Source organism: Lutra lutra, chromosome 10 (assembly GCF_902655055.1).
Source record: "Lutra lutra chromosome 10, mLutLut1.2, whole genome shotgun sequence".
NCBI classification, from domain to species: domain Eukaryota; kingdom Metazoa; phylum Chordata; class Mammalia; order Carnivora; family Mustelidae; genus Lutra; species Lutra lutra.
Genome location: NC_062287.1, coordinates 52454145 through 52474631, shown reverse-complemented (window position 1 = coordinate 52474631; position 20487 = coordinate 52454145). Strand labels below are relative to the sequence as shown.

At 46.2% G+C, this 20487-nt stretch overlaps 1 protein-coding gene across 1 annotated transcript in view; it reads left to right on the top strand.

The window, feature by feature from the left end:
• The window catches only part of USP35 (ubiquitin specific peptidase 35), a 53250-nt gene that overhangs the window by 5212 nt on the left and 27551 nt on the right, over window positions 1-20487 (top strand). The window contains exons 2-7 of the mRNA XM_047693004.1: window positions 1870-2551; window positions 3576-3708; window positions 5210-5339; window positions 5739-5840; window positions 7030-7188; window positions 11489-11682. Of these exons, the coding sequence (XP_047548960.1) occupies window positions 1879-2551; window positions 3576-3708; window positions 5210-5339; window positions 5739-5840; window positions 7030-7188; window positions 11489-11682 (1391 nt within the window). The 5' untranslated portion in view covers window positions 1870-1878. The remainder of the gene's footprint in view (window positions 1-1869; window positions 2552-3575; window positions 3709-5209; window positions 5340-5738; window positions 5841-7029; window positions 7189-11488; window positions 11683-20487) is intronic.

Genomic DNA, 20487 nt, shown 5'->3' with positions numbered 1-20487 from the left:
GGCTCAGTGGGTTAGGCCGCTGCCTTCGGCTCAGGTCATGATCTCAGGGTCCTGGGATCAAGTCCCGCATCAGGATCTCTGCTCAGCAGAGAGCCTGCTTCCCTCTCTCTCTCTCTGTGTGTCTACTTGTGATCTCTGACAAGTAAATAAAATCTTAAAAAAAGAAGAAAAAAAAAAAGAAATGCAATAACGGAAACTTGGTCTCAGCCAAGAGCTTAGGACAGAGAACAGAGCAGGACCTCGCTCCGCAGGACCTCGCACAGAGTCTCGGTCCCACAATATTTGTGGTTCTGAATAAAAGTTTCTGGCCCCTCATTTAGGAAATGTATGGCTTGTCTTCACACCAACTCTGGGTCCCAAGAATAGTTTTTACTGAGCCAGTAAGTTTAAACACCTGCTGTATGCTGAGCCTTCTATCAGATGCTGCCTAGAGTGGGGTCATACAAAGAAAGAAGTGGCCCTGTCTTCTTGGACCTGAAAGTTGGATACTAAGAGAACAAGCTTTACCTTTGTGACCCAGCATGAGCATCAGAAACAAAAGTGGGTCAGTTGAGGAGAAAGGCTTCCACGAAACTGCCCGAAGGGAGAGGAAAAGCAAAGGGAAGGCTCTTGTGGTCAGAGGAATAAGGTAGCAGTAACTCACACCATATTTTGCATTTGCTTCGGCAACAAATGCCTACCATGTGCCAGGCACTGGACTAGGTGAGTGAACAAAACGGATATGGTTGCTCCTCAGGAACCTGTATAGTATAGCAGAGGAGGTTGACTCCAGCCAGGGAATCATGATACGTGCTGTCATGGGGGACATGGTGCTCTGAAATTGTTAACAGACATGTCGACCCAAACAAAAAGGTTAGGCAAGGCTTCTGTGAGGAAGTGAGTTTGAGCTGAAGTCCGCAGGGTGAGTCAACAAGGAGGGGAGGGAAGAACGTCTGCAAAGGGCACAGCGGCAGGGAGAACACAATGAGTCAAGAGTGAGGGGCTGGTGTGGGCTCAGGCTGGGGAGGGGAAGGAAGGCCCTTGAACGTGCAGAGCTGTGGAGCTAGGCCGGGAGGCAGGGCCAGGCCACAAACATGTTGTGCTCTGCTTCATGGGAGGGAATTACGCGATCCCAGCTGTAATGGAGGAGTAAGCTGCAGGTGGCTGTAGGATCGGAGGGTGAGGGATGAATTCATGCCTGTAGGTCCAGGGATGTTCTAATTGGAGACAGCCCGTTTGAGGTAAGCTTTGAAGGAAAACAGGAGTTTGGCTGGCTGTGTGAGTGGGAGGGAGGTGGTAGTGGAGGTCTTGGGAGATAGGATGCTTCAGGCTAAAGGCACAGTGTATTCAAAGAACTGGAGCCTTGGAAAGGTGTAGATCACTTGGCAAACAGCAAGAAGTTGATTTGGGGCAAAGTGTGCAGAGATCTCCCCGTTGAACCTTCCTTGGGATCCTGAGCCTGCCTGCCCTCCCTCCTTGGAGGTGTGATTTTGTGTCTCCGCTCATCTTCCCCGACAGGACAGGACTTGGCCAACATCGTGGACCACAGCTTTTATAACTGGCTTCTACCAGCGCATGAGTGGATGAGGTCACCAGGGAGGCCTGGGGAGAGGACAAAAGAGTGGGGAAAGGGGTGCGTGGAAGGTTCAGATATTGCCTTCGTGAGATTAAAGGCGCTCATCAGCAATAACCACAACCCCCCGGGGCTCATTACATGCCTGGCGTTGCGCTTTACTTCATTGCGATACCTCCGCGTGAGGCATCCTCGCCCCCTTTCCCAGGTGACGAAACGGAGGCCCAGAAAGGCTCGCCCCAGTTCTTGGTGCAGGGGACCACTTGCAGAACTGGATCTGTTGGGCCGAGCGTGACCCTGCTCTCTGTCTCCTGCAGCGTGGCGTCATGGACAAGATCCTGGAGGCGGTGGTGACGTCCTCGTACCCCGCGAGCGTGAAGCAGGGGCTGGTGCGGCGCGTGCTGGAGGCGGCGCGGCAGCCGCTGGAGCGGGAGCAGTGCCTGGCGCTGCTGGCGCTGGGCACGCGCCTCTACGTGGGCGGAGCTGACGAGCTGCCCCGTCGCGTGGGCTGTCAGCTGCTGCACGTGGCCGGCCGCCACCACCCTGACGTCTTCGCCGAGTTTTTCAGCGCGCGCCGCGTGCTTCGCCTGCTGCAGGGGGGCGCCGGCCCGCCGGGCCCCCGCGCGCTCGCCTGCGTGCAGCTCGGCCTGCAGCTGTTGCCTGAGGGCCCCGCAGCCGACGAGGTGTTCGCGCTGCTGCGGCGGGAGGTGCTGCGCACCGTGTGCGAGCGCCCGGGCCCCGCGGTCTGCGCGCAGGTGGCGCGGCTGCTGGCACGACACCCGCGCTGCGTCCCCGAAGGCCCGCACCGGCTGCTCTTCTGCCAGCAGCTGGTGCGTTGCCTTGGCCGCTTCCGCTGCCCGGCGGAGGGCGAGGAGGGTGCTGTAGAGTTCCTGGAGCAGGCCCAGCAGGTGAGCGGGCTCCTGGCGCAGTTGTGGCGGGCCCAGCCCGCCACCATCCTGCCTTGCTTGAAGGAGCTGTTCGCCGTCATTTCCTGCACAGGTGCGTGTGAGCTGGGCCCGGGGGTGGGGTTGGGGGTGGGGGGAGCGCGTGCGCGCCAGGGACCACTTGGGCGCCGGCCAGGTGATTGTATGTGCAGGGTCTTGTGCTTGGCGTGCCCGTGTCGAGGTATGGCGGGGTGGGGGTGTGTGTATGCGTTCGCACTTAATGCACAAGTCGGGGAATGAAGTGTTGCTTAATTAGTAGGGCTCTCCTGAGCTCCTGCCGTGGGTCCTATCCTGTGGTGGGTGCTGGGCACATATGGAGGAGCGGACCCAGATCAAGCTGGCTAGGAGGAAGACTGGGGCTGAGCGAGACAACAGAAAGGCGCAGGGGGATGTCATCATGCCCTTTGGGTCAGGTGGGTTTCGTAGAAGGGTGACTTCTGATACACGCTTTGAGAGCCGGGCAACAGCAGGGGCAAGGTGTTGAGGGCAGGCAGGGGCGAAGTTCTGGACACACGATGGAGCCTGTACATCTCAATTCTGAAATGTGAACTTTTGGTTCTCCATTGAGAACTGTTGAACTCGGACTACAGTTATAAATGAGCGAAATAAGATCTGTGCCTTTCCTGATTATAGGACTATTCAGTTGAAAGGAAGAGAAAGCACCTGGCAAGAGAAAGAACCAAGCTCCGGTGTATAAGCCCTTATCCATTTGGACAACACATTTTGATAACTAAATGTTCTTTTTCACCTCTAGGCCTTTGTCTGGTTCCACCTGGAATGTCCTCCCTCCCCTCAAGTCAAACAGCCCTTCTGTCTGTTCTTGCCAGCTCCATTGTTACCCTTTCTTACAGACCTTGCCTATATAGGTGCAGATTGGGTGAGGGGTGGGGTCAGTGCTTTTGTCTGTGCTCAGTACAAGGCTGGGCCCCAAGCCATGAGTTAAGGTGGAAAGGTGGCCCCAACGTGCTCTTTGCAGAAGCCTAGTCCAGTTCCTTGGCAGCACGAGGGCATGGGGGGTTGGGGGAGGTGAGGAGCCTACCTGCCTTGCTAAGTTCATCCCAGCCCCCACACCATTCCAGAGGAGGAGCCACCTTCTAGCGCCCTGGCCAGCGTGGTCCAGCACCTACCGTTGGAGCTTATGGATGGTGTCGTCCGGAACCTCAGCAATGATGACAGTGTGACAGATTCTCAGATGCTGACTGCCATCAGCAGGTGGGCTGAGGACCGGGTGGTGGTCAGGTCTCTCTCCCTCCTTCCACTGAGTGGGATTGCTGGGCTAGATTTAGTGTCAGAAGGCCTGGGACCTCATGCTTTTTTCATTCATCCACCCTTTCTTGAGCCCTGCTCAGTGCCTGGCCCAGGGCTAGATGTGGGAGATGCAAAGAACCTTCCTCTAGCAGTGCTCTCAGGTTGGGTGCCAACTGTGTGATCCTGGACAAGTCAGTGAACTCTCTGAGCCTCAGTTTCCACCTCTGTAAAGATGGTATAAGAAGTTGTCAGGTTTCTATGGGATCATACTGGAAGCTGAAAGTATGTTACAAAGTGCTTTTTGAGTTTGGCAGGTGTGATAAATGGAATTTGGGTGGTTTTTAGCTCACAGCTTTTGCGAATTCCCTCACCTTGTTTGAATGTCGTTGCACCTGTGATCTAACCACACCTGCCTATCCAGTGATCCCAGAATATGCTGCCTTCCCTTCTGCCTACAGGCCTTTGGCTTTGTAGAACCCATTCACCTGGCATGCCTCCCCCACCATGCTTTCCATACCTGTGTGCAGATCTAGCATCACCATCAGGCCTTCCAGGATTTTTTGTTTTTGGTGCTTAAAAGTGTGGGCTCTGGAGGCAAGCTCATTGGGTGCAGATCCTGGCTCTACTACTTATTGCCTGTGTGATTTTGGACAAGTTACTCCATTTCTGTAGGCATCTGCTTCCTCATTTATAACATGTAGTGTAATTGAATCCACCTGTAGGGTTGTTGCAAAGATTAGATAAAATGAGATAATACATGTAAAGTGTTTAGAGCAGTGATGGTAGCCAGTGTTCTCGTAATGACTATTGCTTTGGTCTCTCTTTGTTCTCTTTATAGCACAGTCTTATGAGTCTAAAAGTAATTATATAATGCCATTTTCCTGAGCACGTACTATGTGGTAGCTTCATGCTCTATGCACAGAAGCATTAATTTGTGGGGGTCAGTTGGGTTAATACATGTAAGGCAGATGGAGTAGTGCTTGGTCCAGAGTGGATACTATTAGAGTTAACTTTGTCACATCTTTTAATCATACAGCAACTCTGTGAGGGAGGTTTTGTCCCCATTTTACAGAGAGAAACTGAGGCTAGAGAGAGTGACTTGTTCTAGGTCACAAGCAAGGGTTTGCTGGAGCCAAAGCTACTTCCAAAGGAGAGTACTGCTGCTTCTGCTCTTGGGCCCCATGGTTTAGGCAGGGACAGCTGAAAGCTCCATTCTGCCCCTGCAGCCTAGTATGTGGGGTGAGGTTTGGGGTGTTGAGAGTATGCTGGGCTGGGAGCCCCAGTCTCTGCCAGATGCTTGTGCGGGCTCATTTGCAGTTCTCAGAGGTGTCTTATCCATCTCATGGACCCCTGTGCATGTGTGGGTCAGTGTGGGGTCTCAGGACATTATAACTTATCCCTGGGCTACTACCACCCAGGCATTGCGCCTCCCCGGTCCTTGTGTCATTGTTGCTTCCTTCTTCAGGATGATTGACTGGGTGTCATGGCCCCTGGGGAAGAACATTGACAAGTGGATCATTGCACTGTTGAAGGGCCTGGCCGCTGTTAAGAAGTTCAGCATCTTGATTGAGGTTTCACTCGCCAAAATTGAGAAGGTTGGTGGGCCCCTGTCCTAGCCCTGGCTTATGGCTTTTTCCACTAGCTCTTGCCAGGGACAGTGTGGGTCTGGGAGGCAGAGCACTGGGGCTCCCATGCAAGCTTGCTGTGACTCGGGACAATTCACTTTACTTCTACGGGCCTCAGATTTCTCCCATTCATTCCTCTGCTCATTCAAGAATTTGTGTTGGTCTGTCTATCCCTCTGTTCTCCCATCAGATGTCTGTCTTGCTATCCATCTGTCCATCAACCTGGATCTGTGAGACTGTCTGTGTTCTTGGTTCTGCATGTGTCTACTGCTTCAGCTCTCGTGTGTCTGACCACCTCTCAGGTCTGTGGCCGCACTTGGCATCTGGGGCCCAGGCCTGGGGAACTCCTGACCAGGGACTCTCTTCCAGGTTTTCTCCAAGCTTCTGTACCCCATTGTCCGGGGAGCTGCCTTGTCTGTCCTCAAGTACATGCTCCTGACCTTCCAGCACTCCCATGAGGCCTTCCACTTGGTAAGGACCCTATGTGCTGCTCTGAGGAGGGGGTGGTTCTACATTTCCCACTAGTTTGTTTGGCTGGAGTCCATTCATGCTCTCTCTATTGGGGTTGGGGGTTTGAAGCCCAAGACCTTGAAGTCCTGTACGTTAGGACTGAAGGAGACTTGAAACTCCGTTTTACAGATAGGAGACCAGAAAATATGTATGGCTTCCCCACACGCCCACAGTAGAGTGACAACCCTAGAATGATGATGGCTAATGTTGCCTAGGACCCTGCTATGTGCCCGGCATGGTACTAAAGACAGTACCTATATTGACTCTTAAGGTGAGCCCTAAGAGGGAGAATTCTATCATTTTTTCTGATTTTTAGCTGAGGAAACTGCAGTTTAGGGAGATTAAATCACTTAATCTCTGAGTGATTAACTCACACACAACTGCTGAGTGATACAGGAAGATTCTAAGTTTGTCTGACTTCTGACCCTGTGTTCTTCTGATATACCGTGTGCCGATCAGCACCCAGGTGGCCTGGCCTCCAGCCCAGGGTCCTTTCTGTTATCTTTGGGGCCATCCCTCCCGAAGGACAGCCTGTAGTTCTTGTTGGGGACGAAGGAGGGGCTACCCTCTTGCCTTCCTTTCCCCAGACCTGACTTGCAGATGGGGCCCTAGATTCCGATGGCTCCTGCTCAGGACAGAAATTTCATGCTTTCTGATTTGCTGCAGTGGGAAAAAGCATAGAACCAGGCTTTGGGGTACTGGGGGTTGAGTCCCATCTCTGCCATTTGCCAGATGTGGTGACCTTGGGCCAGGTACTTACCTCTCATGTTTGACATGTAAATGTTTGGTGAAAGAATGGTGGTAGAAGGAAGGGTAGCCCTTGTCACTCAGGCCTCAGGCTCTCCTGGCAGGCCAGTTGGCTGTGGCTTGACAGCTGGGGCTTGGGCCCAGGCTGTGCCTCAACTGTGAGGAGGGAATTGTTTATTCCGTTTAACAGATGAAGAAATGGAGGCAGGATATCCAAGGTCACATGTTTTGTAAAAAGAGTACCTTGCCTGCATAGCACAGAGTTCTATGTAGGCAAGAGGGATGGTGGCCAGGTGGTCAGACGTCCCTGCCTTGAGGAGCTCTGGGTATTTTCATCACTGACCACCAACCCCTGTCTTGGGTAGTAAATGGTACTGAGCCTAATCCTGCTCTGCTCTCACAGCTCCTCCCTCACATCCCCCCCATGGTGGCCTCTCTGGTCAAGGAGGACTCCAACTCGGGGACCAGCTGCCTGGAGCAGCTGGCGGAGCTGGTCCACTGCATGGTCTTCCGGTTCCCGGGTTTCCCAGATCTCTATGAGCCTGTCATGGAGGCCATTAAGGTGAGTGACATTCTCCCCCTCCTTCCTTGCCCTGCTTCAAAAAGGGTGCCAGCTGGGGCCTTGCTTAAGCCTGTAATACAGGTTAATGGCAGCCCCCCCCCATCATTTGGTCTCTACCTGTGTCCTCTCACCTCCCCTCGCCCATCCTGTGCTTCAGGCACTCTGAGCCACCTGCCCTTTCCCCAGATGGTCATTGCTCATGATTGCGCTAGGCCTTTGCATATGCCATTCTCTCAGACTAGAAACCCTCCTCTTGTTTTGCCTGCATATCTCTTGTTCCCATTGAGTCTTACTCATTAAGGCTCTGCCCAAGTGTTACCTCCCTCAGAAAGCTTTCTCTGACAACTCTCGATACCCCTTCCCTACCTCAGGCGGGGTCAGGACTTTTTTGGGGCTCCCGCAGCTCCCACATCCCTTTGTCATGTGTTGTTACTGTCTGCCTATGTCTGTTTCCACCTGCACCCCCCAACCCCCGCCCAAGCAGGGATTGTTATAAGTGTTCACATGGCTTTACTGCTGCCCTGCTTTGTGCCAGACCCAGGCTGGGAATTGAGGTCATAGGCACGAGGCAGCCCAAGCCCAAGTCGCCTCCACTGAGGAGCTTGTAGCCTAGCGGGGTGACAGGCTTGCACAGAAGTAAGGAAATTTCTGTGAGGAAGGATCATCTCCAGTTAGAGGAGGAGGCTACAAGGATGAAGGGGCTTCTGAGCTGGGCTTGCTAGGTTGTTAGGACAATAGCATTTGTGGGTAGTGCCACATTTGACCATGTTTTCCGTATATTTTGTTTTTTAATGCTCATAAGATGCAAGACACAAGAAGCAGGTACTGTTGTTACCCAAATTTCATAGATGAGGGAAATGAGACTGCAGAGGCTTGGTGACTTGTGCAGTCATGGAGGTAGTGAGAGACACTCACAGGCAAGGTGTGTGGTTGCTGAGGCCTTTCCTCTCACGTGATACAGAGGGCAGGTCTGAGCGTGGGTGAAAGATGTCTAGGTAGGTGGTGGCCCTTACAGAACCTGTGATCTGATTTCCATTTCTGTAGCACAGCAGATAGGTAACCTGAAAAGCATCCTACTGCAGAGCACCTAGAAATGCTTGTTAAAATATAACAAACGTCTTTTTAAGTACATAGCTGAGCTTGCAAGAAAGTAATGGGGAATCCCCAAGGGCCAAAAAGGAATCGAGAACAGGAATCCAGAATGGTAAGTGAGGGATGATGTTCTCATGCCCTGTGGTGGGGAGGGAGGGGGGGAGGGTGTAACTGTAGTCACTAAACCACTTGAGCTTGCAGGGACAGGAGGTGATGCTTAGGGCCTGCTCCCCTTGGGGCATTAGCAGTAAGAGACCCATGTAAGTCAGGACCCAAAAAGGCTTTGCTGTTAGTGAAAGAGTGATCTAGAAAAAAAATACATACATGGTCTCACATAGATTTCAAGGAAACTTTTCTGGCTTGGTCTGCATTCTGGATTGGGAAAAGTGAAATTTGTCGTCATTGGCCTGCTCTTGTGGGTTTAGGGGTTCAAGTTCTCATTGTCTTTGGGGTTGTGGGACCCTAAGCTCAGGCACTCACATTAAAAGTAGTTATGAACTAGTAATACCCTAGAGTTGCCTTGTAGAAACAGAAATGAAAGTGCTTTCAATTCACAAAGATAAAACTCTGCTAAAGATGAGTTTATAATCCAAAAATTATAAAACACAGAAGGGAACAATCTACCACAAGTGAGAGTTGATAACTTGAAACAAAACCTCTGGCATTTACTTGGATCATTTCAGTTTTTCCAACTTAACAGGAGAATGCATTTATTTTTAAATGGAGAACACCTACAAGAGAAGCCTGTCACTGGAGGTAGATGAACAGAGGAGACAGGGCCTTGACTTGCTGGAAGTGACTGTTACTATTTCCTGCTAGCTTGGGGGCTTCTGGTGGGCAGGGACCATGTCAGGACTTCTGTGCCCAGCAAGTATCTCCGTGATCTCTGAGTGAATGAATGTGACTGTCGTGTGAAAAATGCAGTTGTGGAGGCATGAACAAAGAGGAGGGAGCATGGCCTTGCACTGGGCATTGAGGGAAACCCACACTGAGTGAGACTTGGGCTTTTCATGCTAGGGTCTGTGGCCCAATCTGGGTGACAATGGATCTGTAAATACTGGTACCACTAGGTGCAGGCAGCGAGGTATAGAACATGTGTGTACCCCACTTGAGATCCTGGAATGTCTTCTAGAGAGGGGCTATAAGAGTGAGGCCTTGAGGGATGGGAACTGGGAGAATGGGGCACCTGCAGGTGCGTCCGAGGGAGAGGCGTGGGAGTGGGAACGTGCAGTTTGTCAGCGGAGTGGAAGGGACGTCGGAAAGATCAGACCGGAGGGCCTCAGACCAGACTGACTCTGCTTCCTCTAGCAGATATGGGCCTCTCAAACCTTTCCTCCAGAGTACTGGAGCCCAGAAAGGGGCTGCTTACACCAAGCCGGCTGACCCAAGCTCAGTGTTTCTCTGGAATCTCCTTTTATCTCAGAGATTCAAGTACATATTTTCTAAACATTTGTTTTAAGGCAGACATTTTTCTTCCTTGAATATTAGAGAATGTGGCTCCAGGGAGATGTGCTACATTTGTCCTGGGGCTTTGAATACCTCTTGGTATGAGCCAGTGTAGGAAGCAAGGCAGCAAAGTATCCATAGAATTTTATTGTTTATAAAACTTTACCTGTTTTTTTTTGAGCACATCCTTCCTTGAGGCTCCTTTATAAGTAAATTTGGGAAAGTTCTCTCGGGCAGTTTCTCTGGGAGCTATGGTTCTTGCTAAGGGAGCCATTGTATGTCACATGAGGGGCTTGAAACCTATTTTGTAGTTCTCTCTCTCTCTCTCTCTCTTTTTTTTTTTTTGTAAGAGTACCAGAGTACCTTCTTTGGAGAAAATGACATTTTTTTTTCTAGTGTCGATAATTTTGCATCATGTATATGTGCATATGCGTGAGCTTCTGTCTTTCTGCCTTTTTGTCCCTATTCATGTGTCGTATGGGGGGGTGGGAATTGGATAGGGGAAGACAAAAGGGGCTAAGAAGGGGCTAAGAAGATAGTAAGCCCATTGTTTTTTGTTTTTTAATTTAGAGATGGGGAGGGGGAGAGGGAGAGAGAGAATCTTAAGCAGGGTTCCCTTTCACAACCCTGAGCTCATGACCTGAGCTGAAATCAGACACTTACCCATCTGTGCCCCCAGGTTCCCCAAGCCTTTATCTTTTTAATGTTGCCTTTGGCAGCTCCTGTATTTTTATCATCTATGATAGGTGACTGATCTGATAAATGTTCCTGGGAAATGAGTGTGCACAAATGTTAAACCACTCGTTGAGCAGGACCTTCTGCGGTGGCCGGACGGTGTATGCTGGGGAGACCAGGGCCTTCAGTGCTAAGCTGGTTTGAAACTCTGGAGGCTTGCACAAATCTAGGGTCTGTGCTCAGGATCTGGAAACAATAGGGCTTTGAGGAATGCCACTAAAATCTATCAAGTAGTTCTGTGTTATGCTTAGGAGTTTTTCTTTAAAATAGGTTAGAATCCGTGCTGGGGAATGTTCTTTTAGGTGCATCTGTTTTAATGTAGGAGAGTAAGAAAGCATGCTAATCCCTGAGCCTTGACCTAGGATCCATATCTCAGGACCCTCCCACCATCCTGTCTGTGGGATTGTGCTGGGGGCGGGGTGGCTAATTAAACCTGATGGCAGACCTAAAAGGAGGAGGGCACAGAGGAGGGCCTCATTGTATGCAAGTGCTGTGAAAATATGGAGTGCCAAAATAATACAAAGTAGGAGTAGCCTCTCTTGACAAATGAGGAAATGGAGTCAGAGAGTCTCACTGACCATTGCCAGGCGGTTAGGACCAGAGTCAGGATGAGGCCTGAGATCTTGACATTGTTGGATCTGGCTGGTGGGCCTGTGTTGTCATTGCTTACAGTCTGTCATACACTGGGCTCCTCTAAGAACACATGGATTCTTTATTTATTGTCTGTATGTGCCTGGAAAAATTTTTTTTCTGCCTCATAGTTTTTTCATCTATGAAATGGGCATTTTACATCTTCTTAAGGCAGTTATGGCATGAAAGGTGATCTAGAAGGCCCATGTGTCAAAATGAGAACCTAGAATAAGTTTGGAAGCAGAAGGCTGTTAACATGTATATCTGGGACATTTGTGGGGTGGTGTGCTTGGGTGGGGGTGGGGTTGGCTGTAGTCCAAGAAGGCTTCTCAGAGGAAGTGATATTTTTAGAGCTGACCGTGGTCCCCACCATCCTGCTGGCTTGTTCCCTCCTCAGGACCTCCACGTTCCCAATGAGGACCGCATCAAGCAGCTGCTGGGGCAGGATGCCTGGACCTCGCAGAAGAGTGAGCTGGCTGGTTTCTACCCCCGGCTAATGGCCAAGTCAGACACGGGCAAGATTGGTTTAATCAATCTGGGCAACACATGCTATGTGAACAGCATCCTTCAGGCCTTATTCATGGCTTCTGAGTAGGTGCTGCTTTTGAATTTCCTGTCTGCCTCTCCTTCTCTTCTTTGGGCTCCCAGGTGTGTGGGGTGGAGGTGAGGGGTTGGAGAGGGTAGTGGGGGGGGGTGGTTGGAGAGGACAAGGCCTTCTTTGCATTGGTGGCATAATTCCCTGAGGTTTGTGGGCACATGAAGAGGCAGGTGAGCAGTCCCTGAGAGCTCCAGGCCATTGACAAGGCAGTAGGATGAGACTGGATGGGAACTTGAGATGGGACTTTGTGGACTCGGCTATGGTGGGAAGGGGTCTACTCTGGGTTGGTCAACATCACTGATTTTTTCCCTGGAGTCCAAGGGAATGGATTGTGTTTTCCACTCACTCTGGTATTAGGCATTCCCTGCCCCCTTATTAAAACATAATCTTTATTGGCGATGGCTACCTATCTAACTTTAGGCTTGATTAAAAATCACTCAGGGTTTCAGTCACAGAAGTAGACATCTTTTCTTCCCCCAGTTTTGTGTGTGTGTGTATGTTAAAATGTACATAAAATTTACGATATTAACTATTTTTATTGCACAGCTCAGTGGTGTTAAATACATTCACATTGTTGTGTGATCATTTCCACCATGTAACTCTTTTCATCTTGTGAATCTGAAATTCTATACTTCCTGAACAATAACCTCTCAGATTCCTGTTCTCCCTTCCCCCAGGCTCTGGCAACCCCATTATACTGGCAACCCAACTGTTGCTTTTCCATTTTGGCCATTGGGAATACTACTGCGACGAGTGTGGGTGTACAAATAGCTCTTTGAGATCCTGCTTTCCATTCTTTCGGGTATTTGTCCTGAAGTGGAACTGCTGGGTCGTAGGGTCGTTCTGTGATTAACTTTTTGAGGAACCTGCATGCTGTTCTCCACAGTGGCTGCACCACTTTATATTCCCACCAGCAGTCCACTTGGATTCCATTTTCTCCACATCCTTGTCAACATTTCTGGTTTTTTTTTTTTTTTTTCTTTCTTTCTAAGAGAGCTGAGGGAGGAGGGGAGAGAGAGAGGATGAATCTTAGGCAGGCTCCACGCCTAGTGCAGAGCTGGAGGTGGGACTCTGAGCTCATGACCTGAGCCAGAATCAAGAATCGGTTGCTGGGGCACCTGGGTGGCTCGGTGGGTTAAGGCCACTGCCTTTGGCTCAGGTCACGATCCCAGGGTCCTGGGATCAAGCCCCGCATCGGGCTCTCTGCTCGGCAGGGAGCCTGCTTCCTCCTCTCTTTCTGCCTGCCTCTCTGCCTACTTGTGATCTCTCTGTCAAATAAATAAATAAATAAATAAATAAATCAATCTTAAAAAAAAAAAAGAATTAGTTGCTTAACTGACTGAGTCACCCAGGCACCCCTCTGTTTTATTGATAGTAGTATCCCAGTGGTTGTGAGGTGGTATCCCATTGTAATTGTGATTTGCATTTTTCTGATGATTAGTGATGATTTTCTGATGAAAGTTGAGCATCTTTTCATGAACTCCTTGGCCATTTCTGTATCTTCTTTGGATACTCTGAAGTGGAAATGCTGGATCACAAGGTAGTTCTCTATTTTTAATTTTTTGAGGTACCTCCATACTGTTTTCTAGAGTAGGTGTATCAGTTTACATTCCCATCAGTAGTGTGTAAAGATTCCTTTTGTTCCAGGTCCTTGCCAACATTTGTTATTTCTTGTCTTTGATATAGCCATTCAGACAGGGGTGAGGCGATACCTTATTGTGGATTTGGTTTCCCTAATGATAGTGACGTTGAGCACCTCTTCAGGTTCCTGTTGGCCATCTTCTTTGAAAAATGGTCTTTTGAGATCCTCTGCCTCTTTTTTAGTAGGATTGCTTTTTTCTTGTTGAGTTGTCTGAGTTCTTCATATATTTTGGCTATTACTAACTAACCCCTTATCAGAGAGGCGATTTACAAATATTTTCTCTCATTTTTTTTAGGATGCCTTTTCATTTTGTTGATGGTTTCCTTTGATGTGTAGGAGCTTTTCAATCTGATGTAGTCCCACTTATTTTGCTTTTGTCTTCTTTATTTTTAGCATCAGATCTAAAAAAGCATTGCCAAGGTGATGCCAAGGAGCTTATAGACTGTGTTTTCTTTCTTTTTTTTTTTTTTTTTAAGAATTTTATTTATTTATTTGACAGAGAGAAATCACAAGTAGGCAGAGAGGCAGGCAGAGAGAGAGGAGGAGGCAGGCTCCCTGCTGAGCAGAAAGCCCGATGCGGGGCTCGAACCCAGGACCTGGGATCATGACCTGAGCCGAAGGCAGCGGCTTAACCCACTGAGCCACCCAGGCGCCCCTAGACTGTGTTTTCTTATGGGAGTTGTATGGTATTGGGTCTTAACGTTCAAGTCTTAAATCCATTTTGAGTTGATTTTTGTGTATGGTGTGAGATAAGGGTATGGTTTCATTCCTTTGCTTGTGGCTGTTCTGTTTACACAGCACCGTTTACTGAAGAGACTGTCCTTTCCCCACTGGCTCTTTTTTGTATATTGACCATATAAGCAGTTTTTTTGCCTTATTTTGGGGCACTCTGTTCTGTTGCGTGGATCTCTTGATCTTTTTATGCCAGTACTGTATTGTTTTTGATTACTATAGTTTTGTAATGTAGTTTGAAATCCGGAATTGTGATGCCTGCAGCTTTTTCTTTTTTAAAATTGCTTTGGGTATTTGAGGTCTTAGATAGCTCCATACAAAGTTTAGGGCAGTCTGTTTTATTTCAATGAGAAATGCCATTGTCAATTAGATAAGGATTGCATTGAATTTTAGATTGTTTTAGGTAGTATGAACATTTTAACAGTATTCTTCCAGTCCATGAACACAGAATACCTTTCCGTTTATTTGCATCATCTTTAATTTCTTTCATCAATGATCCTCATTCTGACATGTTGTCAGAAGACCAGGGAAGTGGCCTAACACTGTGTCACAATGCCTGCCTCATTTACTTTGCTTTACCTCATCACATGGATATTTTATCATCTCACATCATTACAGGAAGAGGGTGAATACAGTATAGTAAGGTATTTTGAGAGAGAGATCACGTTCACATTACCCTTATTATAGTATGTTGTTATATTTTATTGTTAGTTGGTAACATCTTACAGTGCCTTATTTATAAAATAAACTTTATCATAAGTATGTATAGGAAAGAACAGTATATATATATATATATATATATATGTATATATATATAGGATTTGGTACTATTTATAGTTTCAAGCTTCCATTGGAATCTTGTATCTCCTGCAGGTAAGTGGGGACCACTGTACAGGTCTTTTACCTTCTTGGTTAAATTTGATGCGAACATAAATGGGATTTTTAAATTTATTTTTCTTATGGTTTGTTACAGGGTATTGAAATGCAACAGATTTTTGTATCCTGCAACATTACTGAATTACTGAGTTTATTCTAAAGGTTTTTTTGGTGGAGTCTGGGGTTTTTTTAATATGTAATATCATGTCATCTACAAATAGAGACAGTTTTATTTCTTCCCTTCCAATTATGATGCCTTTTCTTTTTCTTGCCTCATTACTAGCTAGGACTTCCACTACTATGTTGAATAAAAGTGAGGGTGTGGACATCCTTATCTTGTTCCTCATCTTAGAGGAAAAGCTTTCAGGTTTTCACTACTGAGTATGTTGTTAGCTTTGGGCTTGTCCTAGATGGCCTTTATCATGTTGAGGTATGTTTCTTCTATACCTACTATTTTTGAGAGTTTTTATTAAACATAAATGGATATTGAGTTTCATGCATCTGTTGAGATGATCATACGATTTTTATCCTTCATTTTGTTATGTAGTGTGCTGTGTCGGTTGCTCTGTGGATATTGTACCATCTTTGCATCCCTCCAATAAATCCACTTGATCGTGTTGTATGGACCTTTTTGTGTGTTGTTGAATTTGGTTTGCTAATATTTTGTTGAGGATTTTTGTATCTGTGTTATCAGGGATATTGGCCTGCAATGTTCTTGACATTGTCTGATTTTGGTATTTGGGCAATGCTGATCTTATAAAATGAGTTTGGAAGCATTCCTTCTGTTTTTTGGAAGAGTTTGAGAAGGCTTGGTATTAATTCTTTCAGTGTTCAGAGAAATTCATCAGTGAAGCCATCTGGTCCTGGTCTTTTGTTTGGGAAATTTTTAATTACTGAATCATTCTCCTTACTAGTAGTCATCTGTTCAGAATTTCTACTACTTTATGATTCAGTGTTAACAGTTTGTATGTTTCTAAGAATTTCTCCGTTTCTTCCAGGTTGGAAGAAATTTGTTGGAATATAATTGTTCATAGTAGTATCCTAATGATCGTTTCTATTGTGTAGTATCAGTTGTAATGTCTCTTTCACTTCTGATCTTATTTGTGCCCTTTCTCATTTTTTCTTGGTGAGTGTAGCTAACGGTTTGTCCATTTTGTTTCTCTTTTTCAAAAAAACGGCTTAGTTTTATTGATCATTGTTACTGTATTTTTAGTCTCCATTTATTTTTGTTCTGATCTTTATTTCCTTTATTCTATTTTTGGGCTTAGTTTTTTTCTAGTTCCTTGAGATGTAAAGTTCGTTTATTTGAGATCTTTCTTGTATCTTTTTTTTTTTAAATTTTATTTATTTATTTGATAGAGATCACAAGTAGGCAGAGAGGCAGGCAGAGAGAGGGAGGAAGGGAAGCCAGCTCCCTGCTGAGCAGAGAGCCCAATGTGGGGCTCGATCCCAGAACCCTGGGATTATGACCTGAGCTGAAGGCAGAGGCTTTAACCCACTGAGCCACCCAGGTGCCCCTCTTTCTTATATCTTAATGTAAGAATTTATCACTATGATTTTCCCTTTTAGAATTGCCTTTCCTGCATCCCATAATATTTAGTATCCTGTATTTACATTTTCATTTGTCTCAAGGTATTTTTTGATTTCTCTTTTGATTTCTTCTTTCACTCATTGGTTGTTCAGTAGTATGTTGTTTAGTCACCACATACTTGTGAATTTTCTGGTTTTTTTTTTTTTTTTTTTTCCTTCTAAGTCATTGCTGGTTTCATACCATTGTGGTCAGAAAAGATGCTTGATATGATTTCAGTCTTCTTAAGTTTATTAAGACTTGTGGCCCAATACATGATCTATTCTGGAGGATGTACCACATAAGGTTGTATAGAATGTGTATTCTGTTGCTTTTTGCTAGAATTTTCTGGTAAAGGACTGTTATATTAATCTGCTCTAACATATTACTGAGTAGATTATTCTTGGTCGGAAGTTTTCTCTTAGTCACACCAGTCCCTTCTAGTCTGCAAAAATTTTTCAGGAAATATGCTGATATACTTACAAGGGTTCCCTTGTATATAACAAGCTGTTTTCTTCTAGACACTTTTAAGGTTCTCTTTTTGTCTTTAACTTTCGACAACTTAATTATAGAGTGTTAGTGTGGGTCTCTCTGAATTCATCTTATTTGAACATTCTTGGCTTCCAAATCTGGATGTCTGTTTCCTTTCCCAGATTAAGGAAGTTTTCAGGTATTTCATCAAATAAGTATTTATTTGTTTATTTATTTATTTGAAAGACAGAGAGCATGAGATGGGGGAGGGTCAGAGGGGGAAGCAGGCTCCCTGCTGAGCAGGGAGCCCTATGTGGGACCCTATCCTGGGACTCTAGGATCATGACCTGAGCTGAAGGCCGTCACTTAACCAACTGAGCCACCCAGGCATCCAAGTTGTTTGTTTGTTTGTTTAAGATTTTATTTATTTATTTGACAGACAGAGATCACAAGTAGGCAGAGAGGCAGGCAGAGAGAAAGGGGAAGCAGGCTCCCCGCCGAGCAGAGAGCCCAATGTGGGGCTCAATCCCAGGACCCTGGGATCATGACCCTAGCCGAAGGCAGAGGCTTAACCCAGTGAGCCACCCAGGCGCCCCCCCACCTTTTTTTTCTAAGAGAGTTTCTCTCTCTCTCTCTATTTATTTGTCAGATAGAGAGAGTGAGTGCGCACACAAGCAGGGGGAGCTGCAGGGAGAGGGAGAAGCAGACTCCCTGACAAACAGCCTGACACAGGGTCGATCCCAGGACCCTGAGATCATAACCAAGCCGAAGACAGATGCTTAACCTGCTGAACCACCCAGGTGCCCCTCATCAAATAAGTTTTATGTCTTTTTCTCTCTCTTCTCCTTCTGAGTCACTTTATGTTGTGAATATCAGTCTGCTTAATTTTGTCCCATAAGTCCTTTAGGGTATCTTTACTGTTTTTCATTCTTTTTTCTTTTAACTGTTCTGGATGAGTTTCACTGCCCTGTCTTCGAGTTTGCTAGTGATTTCTTCCTGGGTGGTCTAATCTGATGTTGAATCCCTCTGTTGTGTTTTCCAATACATTTATTGTGTTCTTCAATTTTGTGATTTCTGCTTGGCACTTTCTTATATTTTCTTTCTCTTTGTTCAAGTTGTCACTTTGTTCATGCACTGTTCTCCTTGCCTCGGTGAGCATCATTATGCTTATTGTTTTGAAAACCCTGTCTGGTAAATCACTTGTCTCCATTTTGTTAACATCTTTTTCTGAGGTTTTATCTTGTTCTTTCATTTGCAATATAGTTCTCTGTTTCTTCTTCATCCTTGACTGTCTGTGTTGGTTTGCATGCCTTAGATAAAACAACTACTTCTCTGGGTCTTGAAGGAGTGGTGTTGTGTAGATGAACCCTTTTGTTCATCCTTGCTCTTGCTTTTGGCTGTCTCTGAAACCACTGTGATTGCCTAAGCAGTCTACTTTGTTCTTAGTGGCTCTTATTAGTTCAGACTATGCCCAAGACCTGTCAGTGTCCCAAAGGGGAGGATCTCAGGCAGCAGCTAGATGCAGGGCTTACCGGAAGCCAGAACCTCAGGTAGTTGCTTTTAAAGTACGCAGATATACCTCCTTTGAGGGAAGACTGGGAGATGGGCATTTGCATCTTTGAAGATATCCTAATAGTCCTTTTTCTTGGAAAGATTGTGCATTTCTGTCTATGCCTCTCTGCTGTTCCCTGGTATGGTAGCCCAACTGTTTTCTGTTTGTTATGGTGCTATGTGATCTGCAAGTGTAAGCTTCACTGGCCACCAGAACCAGACATTTAGAGGGTGTTCCCTGGGTGGTAACTGCAAAATCCAGGGCTGCAGATATGTGCAGAAGCCTCTTTCTGGGAGACACTGGAAACCTGGAGTAAGGCAGAGGGAGAGTGCAAAGATGATAGCAGTTAGCCTCTGCAACCTTTGGAAGGTATTTCAGTTGTTCCTAGATATATGTTAAATTAGAAGCTCACACGTCAGGCTGAACTTTTAAGATATACAGATGAACTTTTTCACAGAAAGACTGGACATGATTCACTCAGCTGCCTCTCTGCTGGCTCCTGAGGGGTTAGCCATGGTGGGTCTGTGCAAGCCGTTAAGGTACTGTTTCTCAGTTTGCTATAGCGCTGTTGGTCTTGTGGACATTAGCCCTGTCCCTTAGGTGCCCATTCCTTAGGTGCAGGTCTTAAAAGTTAGGGTGCCAGATGTGGCATTCATATCCTTCCCTCCTCAGGGAGAAGCTGGTAGTTGTGATTTCCCACCCGATCGTGGGTCACCATTCCAGAGGTGGGGTCTGTGGTGAAATTGTGTCTCCATCTCTCCTACCTGTGTCAGTGTTTTTCTCATTTGCCTGATGTGTAGGAGCTGCTCAGCTAGTTTTTAGATTTCTTTCGAAGGGAATTGTTCCATATGTAGCTGAATGTTTAGTGTGTCTGAGAGAGGAGTTGAATTCAGGATCCTTCTATCTTGGAGTGAAACCCTGAATGGTTTCTTTCTGTACAATTTTTTAAACTTTCATGAGGTCTAGTTTCTGTAATTTTGTTGTGTCTGTGCCCTTGGTGTTTTCTCTTAGATGGTTGCCCATCCAATGTAAAGCTTTTGTGCCATGTTTTTTCCCCCAAGAGTTTTGTTGTTTTGGATTATAAATTTAGGTCCTTGATCCATTCTGAGTTTTGTACGTGGTGTTACGTAAGGGTCCAACTTCATTCTTTTGCTATAGACATTTACTTTGTCCAGCACCATTTCTTGAAAAGCCTGTTCTTTCTGTCATTGAATGATCTTGGCACTTTGTCAAAAATCACTTGACCATGTTCATGAGGGTTTATTTCTGGGGTCTCTATTCCATTGGTCTCTGTGTCTGTCTTTATGCCAGTACCACATTGTTTTGTTACTGTAGCTCTGCGTAGTAGGTTTTAACATCAGAAAGTAGGAGTCCTCCCAGTTCTGTTCATCTTTTTCAAGATTGTTCTTCATTATTTGTGATCCTTTGGGATTCCGTATGGATTTTAGAATGTTTTTTTCTGTTCCTGCAAAAAAATGTCATTGGATTTTCCTAGGGATTACATTGAATCTACAGATCACTTTGGGAAATAATGACATTTTGACAATATTAACTCTTCTAATCCATGAGTATGGAATGTGTTTCCATTTATTTATACCTTTGATTCTTTCAACAGTGTTTTGTAGTTTTCATTGTGTAATCTTTTACGTCTTTTTAATGCTATTGTAATTGGAATTGTTTTTGTAATTTTCTTTTGGATTGTTCTTTATTGGAGTATGAAAATGCAACTGGTTCTTGTGTGTTGACTTTGTATCCTGCTACTTTGCTGAATTATTAGTTTGAACAGCTTTTTCTGTGGTTTTTAGGATTTTCTACATAACAAGATTATATTCTTTGCAGACAGATAATTTTACTTTTATTATTTATTTTTTGTGTGGTTGCTCCGGCTAGACCTTCTAGTGCTGTGTTCATCAGAAGGGGTGAAATTAGGCATCCTTGCATTTTTCCTGATCTTGAGG